The 13,940-nt window shown below is 35.8% G+C and overlaps 1 protein-coding gene across 1 annotated transcript; it reads right to left on the bottom strand.

Annotated features, from left to right (window-relative positions):
* Positions 1 to 764: 764 nt before the first annotated feature.
* Positions 765 to 10,979, bottom strand: LOC138224138 (scavenger receptor cysteine-rich domain-containing group B protein-like). The gene is made up of 6 exons (XM_069180577.1): positions 10,923 to 10,979; positions 8,867 to 8,925; positions 5,836 to 6,150; positions 4,183 to 4,497; positions 3,319 to 3,439; positions 765 to 2,882 (listed from the first exon to the last, which is right to left on the bottom strand). The coding sequence occupies exons 2-6, from the start codon at positions 8,922 to 8,924 to the stop codon at positions 2,510 to 2,512; spliced, it is 1,182 nt and encodes a 393-aa protein (XP_069036678.1). The 5' UTR covers position 8,925; positions 10,923 to 10,979; the 3' UTR covers positions 765 to 2,509.
* Positions 10,980 to 13,940: the final 2,961 nt, after the last annotated feature.

The raw sequence follows: 13,940 nt of genomic DNA, 5'->3' as shown, positions 1-13,940 counted from the left end.
CCTCTGCGATGGTTGTGGAAGAAATACTGAGGAGCAGAGTGGCTTTCAAGGAGTATGTGACATGATAAGGACTAGTAGCACATTCTCCTTTCTAAGGAGGCAATCAGATCCATCCCAACTTGCTCAAAATGAAACCTCTATGAAATGCACGGATGACACAATAACAACAATTATACCTAAACTAAAGGATCACCTAAAGAGAAATTAGATAATAAAGAATAGTGAACATGGAAAACAACAGACACACAGAGCATACAGGTATATTTAGACATTCAGAAGGCAATTTTGACAACGTTCTCCCTAATTTCTTAAATTAAGGTGGTAGACAGTCATATAGTAGACTTATCATCAAGCATTTTATGGATAATTAAAAAAGGACTGCAGAATTTCTGCCTGTCACTCCTCTCAATAAAAACTGTAAAGGAAGAAGTATCTGGAAGCCTTCAGAACATCCTTACAAGACAACAGATGTTCTTCAGAATTCTGTGAACTGTATTAAAATTATAAACTCACTACAGCTATTGCCTCTCTGTCATCACAATTTAGCAGAAATAAATGGATTTACAATCAGTTATTTTTATAAGGATTCTCTTCACTCATTCTGGGATTTACCTTCTCTATGAGCTCCTTGACTATTCATTCCATATAAACCTGTCTTAATTTTGCAACCAGTGTGTATAGAGACCATTGAGGGTCAAAGTTGTCAACAAACCTAATGTATAATCTGCTCAGTTTTGAGGGTGAGTAAAAAAGATTGGCTTGGCTTTGGAAATGTCTGTTTATTTTCTCATCTCTTAGAGGTAACATACAAACATTTGTCAGCTTTGGAGTTTTCCAGATGAAGGAATTCCGGTACAATATAAATTATTTTCCAGGGTTTGTGTAGGGACCTGCCACTAATGGAAAGTTTTCCACTAATGGAAAAATAAAGTCTGACATTTTCTGAAGCAATAAAGCAAAATTGAATGATACTTTTGGTTGATTTAGGCATAGTGATATTCTGAAAAGTGAACATATATATATATACTGTATATAAGTTATAATAGGCAGCAGTGGTTAGCATTGCTATCATGCAGTGCTGAGGCACTGTGTTCAATTCCTGGTGTACTACAGTACATACATGGTTTGTATGTTCTCCCTGTGTTACTGTTGGATTCCTCCAAGCACGCTGGTTTCCTCCCTAAGTCCAAAGACAGACTGGTAGTATGTCTGGTGGTTAATTGGCTTCTGGGAAAACTGGCCCTGGTGTGAGTGTGTGTGTGTCTGTGTGCACTGAGACAGACTGCTGTCCCATTCACCCTGTCTTACACCCATCACCTGCTGGGGGATGCTCGAGCTTCCCCCTGATTCTGTGTTACTATGCCACCCGATTTCCACATTATAGAGAGAAAAGTATAAAACCATGAATTTCCATTCCATAACTATTTGTTCTAATACAGAGTTGAAGTGAGCTGGATTCTAACCTGCCAGTCAATGGGCACAAGGCAGGATACACGTTGAATGGAACAAAATTCTGTAACTGTACATACAGTGTACTGTAGGTCTCTAATTCTGGAAATTAAATGCACCTAATGTATTTGTGAAGCATAAAGTTAAATAAAATGAGCACAAAAGAGAACCACCTTTGAATCTTGAAAGGCCATGATTGTGTACTGCCTATATTAACATACTGTATGAATGTAAAACCTGGACCAGGGCCATACAAACAAAACTGATACAGAAAAAATGGCATAGATAGAGTTAAAAAATGTTAAACACTCCCTGTAGCATGAAGAGAAAGATAAGAAGCCATAAACAGGTATAATCAAGAATATCTTATGTTACAGTGAGAAAATGTTGAAAGTGTTTCCAATGTATCATCTATCATTACAAACAGCAATAAGAATTCAGAGCCACCTGTAAACAACACTGGAGTACTTTTACAATTTTATCAACGAAATGGCACAACAAAGAGATTTAATCTAAATAAAATATTGCAAATGCATGATAACAGTATAATAGTATAATAATAACTAATCATAGCAAATATATTAATCATAGAAATGTTTTTTTATTTATTTAGTAACATGATTGGTAAAAAAAATATTCAGAAATGGAAAAAGAAACAAGATAAAGAGAACTTACATTCTTAAGAATATTTAAATGATATGAATGCCACTGAATCTGTGTCAGAGCATTGTGCAATATAAGCAATAACATTAACAGAAGCTGAACCTAAAGCAAAGTTAAATCAGAAAGTTTACTTCAAACCTTCAGAACTAAAAAGCCTATTTTTCCCAGATAAAAGCAATATTGTAATCAGTATAGAGGAACCAATATTGTTAAAACAAGAAAACTAAACAGTAATTTCATTAACTGCTGAAGAATAAATGTTTGGACAGAACTTGACTGTAGCGTATTATACAGCAATGCTCAAGTCTGTGAGATCTGTCCGGGATTAACATATAGATGATAAGCCTCATTAGGTCTACACCAATCATGAAAGATTATGAATCTCCTAGATTGTGTTCTAATTTGTTTCATTTTCTGATTTTAGTTTAGAGGAAAGATTGTCATTTTTCTCTCTGTTGATTGGAGCTGTATAAGCTACCCTATCCCACTGGACACCAAAGGAAGTAATTCCATTAAAGCCATAAGTTCCAGTGATGTACCGGAGCTCAGCTCCATGATAAACAGGGTAGAAGTTGAAAAGCGAGCCAGTGGCGGAGCCCACAATGAAGGTACGCCCCATGTTAGTATTGAATACTAACTGGTGGATGTAGGAGCTGTATCGTCCATAAACCTGGATAACAGCCTCATCCATGTACAGTTGGAACCCCTGGACCAGTCCATATGACATGCCATAAACTGGACTCCAGCGTTTTCCATATTTTAGTTGGATTCTGAAAAAAAAAAGAAAACATATCTCACAGAAATGAAGGATGACGTTTTTGGGGTACAATTAATTTTGCAAATATAATTTTGTAGAATAAATAAAATTATATTAAAATAAAATCTAAAAATATATATGTTGTAATAATCTGCACACATGCTGCTGTCAATGAAATTAATAAATGGTTATAGCCATTTTAATTTATATATATATAAGTGTTTAATTTCTGAATTTCAGGTCCGCTATAAGACCTATAATCCTAGGGATGTTAAATCCTGCCACTAGAGATCTGACTCAAGCACTCCAGATCCCTCTGCTGTGTTACCTGACACAAAACCAGGAAAAGCATCAAAACTGTTATGATCAAAACTGTCCCCTTGCAATGAGAAGGAGAAACAATCCTGAGAATCCAAGGGAGTGACACCACTCACTTTACCCTGACTTACCCAGTTATGCAAGTGCTGTTGCTCCAAACCTTCAGGAAGGTGATGTGTCCATGTTCATGAGGCCCAGAGGATGTATATGCAGTATGTCCATCGGTACCTACCTCAATGTTGCGGGACTGAACTGGAAAAAGAATATAAAAGGTTTAGAACAATGTAAAAGATTCATATCATGTGTATAGAAAATACATTAGGAATGGAAAATCTGACTCACAGTAGCAGTGTAGCAATGTCTAATCTACTGGATTCAATTTGTATGCCTAACAATATATTCTTCTAGCTAACTGGTAACCCTATAAACAAGGCACTTTTATAGAGTTCACATAGAGTTATTATATATTTGTATCATGTAGCCATCTATTTCAGATCTCTATAACAAGAAACATTTTTTCAGTAGCATGTCCATGTCCATTGCCTTGTCCTTATGCCTATATAATCCTTTTACACAGTTTTAACCCTGTTTGTTTGTTTTTAGTGTCATCAGAACCCTGCATCTTGTATATTGTAAGTGTTGTGTTAATGTGAAAGTAAAATGTTTTTGGTAAAGTTAAAGACAAAATGTGACTTTTATTGTGTTGTTTTTATTGTGACTTTTATTGTGTAGGGCACACGAGTGGTAAACAGACCAGTTTTAGGTACTTTCACTAGATTTTAATGCTTGTCTTTGGTCAGTAAGAGCTTTTCCTGTTTTCCTCTTTATAATTCTGAGCCTTAAGTCAATTAGTTGTTTATCTCCATCTAAGATAACCTGAGAATTTCACAATCTCTGATACTAGATAGTATATCTTCAGATACTGAGACAATACCTCAAGCTACCATAGGTCAGTTTTTGGTGATGAAACAATTTCTAAGGAATGGGATTTGTACCTGAGCAGATGACACCTGCATCTTCGCTATGGTTGCAATTGTGGACTCCAAATCCCTTAGACTGACATGTAATGAGAGATGGCTCATCTCCAGTACATGTTGTATCATCCATCCAAATTGGACCAGTGCCTGGTCCGAAATATGCAGAGCCTGGTGTAAAGAGAGGAGCCCCACAGCCCACTTCCCTGCAGACCACCTGAGCGTCAGCTGTAATCCAACCATCATCACACACTGTGCCCCACCGGTAGCTGTGCAGGACCTCCACTCTCCCAGAGCAGGTGTCCATCCCATTGACCAGTCTGACACGCCCAGTTTCTGTTGTTCAGTGAAAGAGAAAAACTGCTTATCATGGTCTAATCAACTGTTTCTTAAAAAAGGTCAAACTGGATCCTACATTATATAATAAAACATTAGCAGTTAATTTCTGGAAATGGATTTTGCATAAGTAGATCCTGTGCTGTATCGTCAATTATAAGGCATATCATCTTCTGAATCTAGTTACCACCTACCAAGATTGTCCTTAGAAATCTCTGAGAAATTACTTTCAAATTCATTCTTCAGTATTTGGTTGAACCTCAGCCTGAAGATATACAGTACAGTGTATTAGTTATAGTGTTTATAGTAATAGTGTTTCCTACTCTGTTCAATTAGTATTCAGTTTTTAGTTAGTTAATGAGGCTCAGTATACTGTATATTGCTAAATTGGAGGAGCTGTGTGAATGATGCCCAAATACAGTATGTAAACAGTGAGCTAAGAAGGGTTTTTGAGATGTCCAGCTTAATATAGCAGAGATGTATTCAACAATTCTCTCACTTTATCTCTGAAACTGAAGGATCAACAGTGTAACAAGTGAACTTTTTCAAAGCTCCTGAAATTAAGGCTTAAGTTTTGAACATGTAAATTGGGCAGATATTTTAAACACTGAAGAGAGTGACACTAAACATATCTGATTTAGTGAATCAATCATCTAAATCAGATAAATGACTCTCCTTACTTAGCAGCAATTTAAGAGAACTATTATCTGAAGGTCTTTTGCTGTGTAGAAACAATTATTTTATCCCTGAACAGCTTCCCTCGGTGGCATTAAGGTAGCATTGTGCAGTAGAGTGAATTAGGGACTCTGAGTCTTTGTAAATAATGAATATATAATGTTGTATCTTGTTTAATCTTGTGTTTAGTTTAGAATTCTGGTAGATAAACTTTGCCCTTTAAGTTTGTCTCAGTTTACAGTTTCCTAGTTTGAACACACCTCTAATCATATGGGCTTGCCTTCTTTGGCTCAAGTGTAATGTTCTCCATCTGTATATGTCAGGCTACAGATCACACTTTTTCCATAAATACAGTATGTGTTTGCCATGTGATGCAGTATTGTCCAATTAAAGCAGTGGTCCACACTTGCACTCTGTGCATCCAGGATAAGTACAGGGTTGCTGCAGATCTTACCAGGAATAAAAAGCTCTTTCTTGGCTCTTGCCACTTAAATTCTGAATTTTACAGCATTGCAAAATTACAGAACCAGATTTGGTGTTAAATGGAATTGACTGCATTACAAAATAAACCTTCAATATCTGCCCAATTGACTGTAGCAACTAAACATTTCTCCTGCTATTTAAGCTAAGATTGAGTGAGTAGCTTAAGGGAAATGTTTCTACCTGCACAAATAACTCCTGCATCCTCATGATGGCCACAGTTATTAACTCCATGTTCTTTTGATGGACACTGTAGTAGGGACATCTCATCTCCAGTACAGGCTACATCATCTAGCCAGATTGTACCATTGCCTTGGCCAAAGAATGCAAACCCTGGGGCTGATATGGCAGTTCCACAGTCCAGTTCATTGCAGACAACTTCAGCATCAATAACAGTCCAGGCGTCATCACACACAGTTCCCCACTGGTTGTTGTAAAAGACTTCAACCCTTCCCATACAGTGATCAGTTCCATCCACCAGTCTGACGTTCTCACTCCCTGCAATCCAAGACAAATTAAATGTATTATTATGGAAAACATAATCATAGCCAACAAGGATACAGCACAATCAAAGTGGTCTGTTGTTTTGGAAAACTTGAGTTTTCCTGCTCGGTCATTATGGAATATTAATGCATCTACCCATATCAAAGTCTCATACTTGACCTAGTTATAACACAGACCCCTATTTCAGAACCTGATCTTTTTCAACTTGAATTATCTTATATTAAAGCCATCTTCTTTAATTTAAGTGCTCACTCTAATCTGACTTGTGTTATATGGTTTATGATATTTCCCAACCTCAAGCCTCTTTCTATTTCACAATTTGAGGAGTCCATCAGCCTTGTCATTTAGTTCGTTCTTAATGACATGATGAATGTTGAGAAGGTTCTGTCTACCTCAATCTTCTTTTTTAAACCTCAGTCCTGGTTTTTAAGATCGGGTCAATCTAATCTGCTGCAGGTCCCTAAAAGCAGACTACATACTACATGCGGTAGTAGTTCAGGTGGGTAGCTGCGTCAGCATGCGTAGGCTGCAAAGGAACAAGTAATAGGTTTATTCCATGCTGAAAAAAAGAAGAAAGAGAACACAACGTTTCGGCCGTGGAGCCTTCTTCAGGTGTGAGAGAGACAGGGCTCGCTGTATCACCTGCAAGTACACAGCCACCACCACACTCATTCAAGGCCCCTCAGGACAATTCCGGATCACCCAGACAGCATCTTGTACCTCCAGCAACCTTATTTACTGTATCTCTTGCAGTAAATGCCCAGCCATCTACATTGGAGAAACAGGAAGGAGACTCGGAGACCGCTTCAGAGAACACGTCAGGGCTGTGAAGATTAAAGATCTCTCCAAGCCCATTGTTTCTCATTTCACCTCTGACGGCCACGACCACACTAATCTCTCCGTCTGTGTTCTCAAAGACGGTTTTCCGAACTCATACATCAGAAAGACCACCGAAACTAAAATTATTCTGCAGTTAGGATCACACATTCTCCCTTCCCTTAACGACAGATTACTGTTCTTTTAAATTTTCTCCATTCATTGGAAGTTTCATTTCACACCTCTCTGCACCCAGTCTGACTTCACACCTCTTGATTGGCCTCTCTTTCTGTCCCCTGCTCCCGCCTCTCACTCCTCCTCCCTCCCAACCTTTGTTCTCCCGCTACTTTACCTTTGCCTACTGCCCTGTCTCTCTCACACCTGAAGAAGGCTCCACGGCCGAAACGTTGTGTTCTCTTTCTTCTTTTTTTCAGCATGGAATAAACCTATTACTTGTTCCTTTACATACTACATGTATGTATGACTACATGGAGCATCATGACAAGAGATGCAAATAGGCTCCATAAACTTATCAAGAAGGCTGGCTCTTATTGGGGCTGAGCCTTGACCCCCTGGAGGTGGTGGTTGAGAGAAGAATGCTGACCAAGCTCACAGCCATCATGAACAACTCCTCTCATCTGCTTCATGGGACTGTTATTGGGCAACTGAGCACTTTTAGAAACAGACTGCTCCAGTTACGGTGTTCAAGAGAACGTTTCCGCAGGTCTTTCCTCCCAGCTGCTGTCAGGGTGTATAACGCTGCCATAGGCTAGGACTGTTAGCCCTTCATTTGCTCGTCTATGGACAGCATGTTGCTCCATTGTATTTTTTGGACAATCAATCTGTATAAACCTATGCACATTTTGCACATATTTTATTGTTTTTACAGTGACTATGATCATATTTTGCACAAACCTATGTATTTATTTTTATTTATTTATTGTATATTTATTTTGTACAATTTTCTATCTATTCTGATGTCTGTTTTTGCTTGTCTTGTGCTGGACTGCTGTGACACATCGATTTCCTTTTGGGATCAATAAAGTTTTATCTATCTATGGGTGACCATGTTTCTCCATCTCTGCTCCTCACTTGTGATCATCTCAAGCAGTTTCAGTTGAGACCTTTAAAAGAGAACTTAAAGCTCATCTCAATCAGCAAGCCTAGAACTTCCAGTACTATAAATGAATTCCCTGTTTTTTTTTCTTCTTAATTTTTAAATTCCTTAATTTCTCTTTTAGTTTTTTCTTCTATGCAAAGCATATTGAGATTCATTGTAAAGAAATGTGCTCTATAAATTAAATTTGTTATTATTGATACTGTACAGTATGATATAACTGGTATATCGATTATCATTCAGTCAACCCAGGAGACAAGAAAGACATAGAGTGTTTAGTGAGATGTAGACATAAAGCAATGCTATAATGCTGTACACAGCATACAGAACATACCCACCAGTCCGGGAGAGGCAAAACACATATATCCACAACAGAAAATAAGGCTGTAACAAGCACCTTTAGCTAAACCCAATGCCATAGAAGCTGAAAGACAGTAGTGCTGACCATCACACCACTATGAGAATCTGGAACAAGCTACAAAAGCATATTGCTCACATTGGCTTTGGGAGCTGTCATTAATTTCCTATGCTGTTTTGTACTGGCTTTAGATCATAATTATCTGTTTTTTAAAATGTAATCTCCAAAACTGATCACAACAATCCCAAACAGCTATCCCAAAAAGCTGTACTTTCCTTGATTGAAATTATTTTCAAATGCAGCTGGTGGTAAGCTGACATTTTTTGTGAATGAATAATTCATTTTCAGAGGCAGGCTGCATGAACAGTATAGCATCAATGAGACTCATGTTTAATAGTTCATGTTTCACAGATACTTACCTTTATTTTCTGAGGCAACACTACCAAACAAAACACTAAAAACCAAAAAGGCAAGCATGCTGAAAAAGAGAAAATCACATTGTTACTGAGCTCTGCATTCCTGAATAACAACATTTGTATGTAACTAAGCATCTATATACAGTATATATATATATTTTATATACTACATACTGTATACTGTACATTATATAATGAATCTAAAATGTGTTAATTTTATACAGTACTATATATATCCACTAACATTACCCCCATTTTGTGATTTAAGAAATTTATCAAATGTAGAAAGTTTTATTGCATAAAATTATTTGTATTAAACAGTATCGGAAAAGGCAGAATAATTTCAGTTTCTAGAAACAAATAAAATTCAGAAATCCCCAGGGCCTCATGGAATCTTATTAATTGGATACAAGGAAAAAAGAGATGCTATTCAGACATCAAGGATGAGAAAACGTAACCAAGTAGTTATAGAACAATTAGTCTGACTTCTATAAATGTAAGGTTATTGAAACAATCATTATATCTAAGCTAGATGATTACCTATATGGAATTAATACCTGAGGGAATAGTAACATGGATTTAGAAAAGGTATTTCTTTCCTGACCAATTTGATCATTGTTTTAACAAACATTAGCAGCACATGGAGCATACATAAAGTGTTTTTAGATTTTCACAAGGCTTTTGAAATACTGTCTGATAGAATATTAGTTTACAGATTACAGGTGGTACACATTTAGGGGTTGTGGGATGTGAATTTGTTAATAAATGCAAATTATTTAATGACATTTAATCACAATTTTTAATGCTGACAAATGCACAGTTTTGCAAAAATATAAATATAAATTTGGAAAAGCTGAGTATGAGCCGTCTACATCTGAAATGATTTATTTTGATCCATTCTATAATTATCATTTTCTACACAATGTGTGGAATCAATAATGAAGGAAAACTGGGATAATGTTTATAATTTCGATTTCCTTGCTACCAAAATATACAGGCAGTCCCTGATATACAGTACACTGCGGTAAGGTATCAGAAAGTCGTGAAGTACAGCGACATACTGTACAATTTTCAAATAAAATAAAAAAATAATACATAAAAAAGGGTTGTTTCCATTTTAATCTTTGGTCAACTCTGTCAATTTCCTTTTGTTTTTTACCTTTTTGTGAGTCCAAGCACTTTAAGGTATTTGAAAAACACTTTAATAAAATTGTATTGTTGTTTTTCTTTCCAATGTCTGAAAAGAAGCTAAAATATTTAAGCAATAACCAAAATACATACATTTTAATTTAAATAAAGAACTCCAGAAAGCAGACTTAGACACTAGAATTAAGAAAAAAAATATCTTGTATGCAATAGAAATATAATGTATTAAATAGAAATTATAATTATACAAAACATAATTAAATATATTCATTTATATCTTAAGCCACAATGTGAAGAAATACAGAATGCAGAAATTTAATCTAAAATATTTTCCAAACCTACAGCAATACATGACTGGGATTAATGCTCATATCTTTGTGTAACAAACACTACATAAATGCATTGCTAATAAAAAATAAAAAATATATTTTTATCTTTAAAAATTTCAGATGAAAATGTCTCATTATACCAGTAAGCACGCGAAATATAGACAGCTTTTTTGTTTAAATCGTGTAACATATACTATATTGTGTTGTTATACAGTAATGTATTATTAGTAAGTATTATTTTTAACATACAGTAAATGTGCAATTGAAAGGAATTCAAGTATCTCGAATGCACAAGGTAATTAATTATATAGTTATAATTATGTTATAGGAGATTATATAGAAGAAACACAAATGTGTTTTTTTTTTCCAAAGTACATCATAAATACCCAATTAGTCATGCATAAAATCATCTGACAATCAAATGGTCAAGTGAATATACACTTAGTGAATATGAGTACCTTATGAATATTTTTATAAAATCACTATAAGGTTTCTCTATTAATTAAAGTAGCATTGGAATGTTCTCCAGTTTTACATATTATCTTTGAAAGTATGTTGTTTCTATAGGAGTATACAGTACTTACTTGAGAGCTGTTCAGTGAAGGATCCAGCATGTGCGAACTGGTTTCTCTTGGTCTTGCCATACTTATCTGTGTAGAGTGAGCAAATAAGCCAATCATTGTGGTGCACTGGACAGAATCATGCCAAACAGTTATCAAATCTGATAAGTACATAAAAAATAAAAGAACTTTATATGCATTTCTCTGAAACCAGTTTTTCCTGATGGCATGAATAGGTACTAAGTTCAGTTATACTATATACACAGTATAATCAAGAGATTAAAGCTGTGTGAGCACAGTATAAAAGGAAGAAGTAAAACCGAGTGAAATAAAAGCCTAATGTCCCCAGTGTTCTGTATTTATTTTTCTTTTCATTAAGAAATTAACCTCTAGCTCTCCCTGTATCACAAATATGAGGCCAAGTGAAAATGTGTTTCCATTTATTTAAACACTGTGCAGCTATTTTCAATTAGTTTGTTAAATATGTACAACTATTTTCATGTCTATTTAAATTCAAACTTCAAAATATTTCAAATGCATTCTAAAAGCTGTTTCAAAAGTTGTAATAACATCCATATACCCCAGAAGATACAAATTCCTATTAAAACCTTTTTTCATTTTTTCCATTTCCATTTTTCTTCATTTTAACTTTTTAGGGGTGAATTTGTTTTGAGCCCTAAACATCATTTAATACAATAATTATCTTTATTCTATTTGTTTTCTATCTACTCCCAGTTCACTACTTGCAACACTTGTATAGAGCCATATACTCTACATGGAATGATTATTTCCATTCAAGCTTAAGTTTAAAGAGATGGTGTTCAGAGCCTATAGAAAGTCTACACACCATTTCCAAACTATCACACTTGATATATAAGTACCTTATCCAACACATTGTTCTAGGTTTTCATTTCTTATTACTTACTTACAGTAAGATGAATGTTTAAGCATTTGGGGTTTTTGTTTGGTAATGTGTGACATTTTTTAAATTAATTAATGTTAATTTAATTTAATGTGTCTTGCTTTGTGGCTTTTAGGCCACAAAATGTGTTACTTTTGAAAGTCTGTGTGCACTTTCTATAGGCACTGTAGAGCATATATAAAGATATTCATCTGTAATTAGTTCTGTTGTTTACATAGAAACAAAATATGTAGACATCTGAATTGTGAAGAAGGGGTCAGCAGGCAAGCTTTAGCAAACTGATATTAATGATGAATAATCTTCACTGCAGACACTTACTTTCTTTGGTGGAGAATTCATACGCCTATTCTCTCATGAACAAGCTTAACTCCTGGGTCCCAGCCTAGCAGTGACAGCTGTTATGCATATTAGCACAATTCAGTGTGTATGTAGAACTATCTATATTTTCTTATTTATTTTAAACAATGACCTTGATCATATTTGCTGCTCTTTTTCATTCTCTGATCTAGCTCATCCTATAGTATTTAAGTTGATCAAGATGAAGCAAAAAGGAATGGCAGCATATTAGTTTCTAATATTAGGGTGTTTGTTCATCATTTTATACCCATACCTCCTTGTTATCACCTCTGTGTTGTAGTTTTGGCAAGAATGTCTCCTGTTTTCTGTAAAAAAAAACATTTTCCTTAAATGTTGTCTAGAACATAATTAAAAATATACAGTACCAAGGAAGAAAAGCTGATGATTTCAACACATTCCCTGAGGTCCTTTGGCAAATGGTTATGAAACCAGCTGTACAGGGAGCAGGGATACAGGGAGGAAGGTTTGAAAATCAAACTGTAGGAAGACTGCTTTCAACTCCTGACATAGAGTATATCAAATACTATCTTGCGTCTCGATTCTTGCTTGATCCAATTTTTTCCATCCTAAGATGACTGAAGGATCATTTCTGTGGTTAAAGATTAAAAGGTCTAACAGGTTGTGCAATTCAGGCTGTGCAGATCAAACACTTGGCTTTGACTCACCTAAGCGAAGCAGACTGAGAAAAGTTACTGACCAGGATTATGTGGCAAACAGAGGGTAGAAAGGAACAAAAAGAGGGAGTGAAACAGTGGGTTAGGGAACAGGTTATGCTCGACTGGATTCTGGAGATAGGATGATGATCAGTGGGAAACACCAGTTGGAGTCAATAGCCTTTTGTAAAATGAAGAGCTTTTGTGTTGCACAAAAGATGTATACAAATGTCCTTTTTTGACTTTTGAAAATTGATGGTGTGATAGTGGACTCCTTCACTGTGCAATTTCCTGCTCTGCTGGGCGAATATGTCTGGTCCTATCAAGGCATTGAGTTCTGGTTTGGATTATAAGAGTTTTTAGTTGGGTCGGGAGTGTTTGGAACTTGGGATTCCCCTCAAGCATAGATCAGGCGAGGGAGACGAGTAACAGATCTTGTTGGTGTTACTCACAAAGTCACAAAGAAGGACCTGCTAAGGTCAAACTGTCACCCAGTAGGAAGAACTGTGTGTGGGAGTCCAGTGTGCAACAGGATCACATATGTCTCAACAAGATCTGAACCTCACAGTGCCTTCTTTCTTACCAAAAACTCAAACACACATTGAAATCTACCTCTACCTCACATGTCAAAAAGATCCCTCCCCATAATTTTCTATCCTTTATTTAATTCTGTTGATGTATGTTTTTGCATATCTGATGTTGTTTTGCACATTATCTGTTGTTGTTTTGCACACTGCCTGTTGTCTCTGTCTTTCTTTTATTATACAATTGTATTGTTGTTTTTTTGTACTACTTATCGTCTGAGAGCTAGCTAAATAGCATTTCGTTATACCATATACCTGTATATGAGTATAATGAAAATAAACTTGAACTTGAACTTGAACTTGAAGATGCATGGGCAGATCTTGACTGCAGTAGCATGTCCCATACTGTAAATCTTCATAGGAGTGTGTACTGAAAATAAGTGGACATATGAACTAATTAGCCCAACATGCAGTGCAAAAGCATGAGAAGGTTAAATATGAGAGAGGGAAGCATGTCTGAAGAGAGGATGGTAGTGTTAGTCATCTGCTGGAGTGTATGGAAAGAACTAAAGGTTGAAAAAATAAT

Source organism: Lepisosteus oculatus, chromosome 18 (assembly GCF_040954835.1).
Source record: "Lepisosteus oculatus isolate fLepOcu1 chromosome 18, fLepOcu1.hap2, whole genome shotgun sequence".
In the NCBI taxonomy this organism is placed as follows: Eukaryota; Metazoa; Chordata; class Actinopteri; order Semionotiformes; family Lepisosteidae; genus Lepisosteus; species Lepisosteus oculatus.
This window is presented reverse-complemented; position numbering and strand designations above follow the sequence as displayed.

What these genes read in the sequence shown, in the direction of transcription:
- LOC138224138 (XM_069180577.1), bottom strand. Translation starts at nt 8,924, where the DNA reads ATGCTTGCCTTTTTGGTTTTTAGTGTTTTGTTTGGTAGTGTTGCCTCA. An exon ending in TGTTGCCTCAGAAAATAAAG is followed by an intron (nt 6,151 to 8,866) that starts GTAAGTATCTGT and finishes CTTGGATTGCAG; the next exon opens with GGAGTGAGAACGTCAGACTG. An exon ending in TGCAGGTGTCATCTGCTCAG is followed by an intron (nt 3,440 to 4,182) that starts GTACAAATCCCA and finishes TTCTTTTTCCAG; the next exon opens with TTCAGTCCCGCAACATTGAG.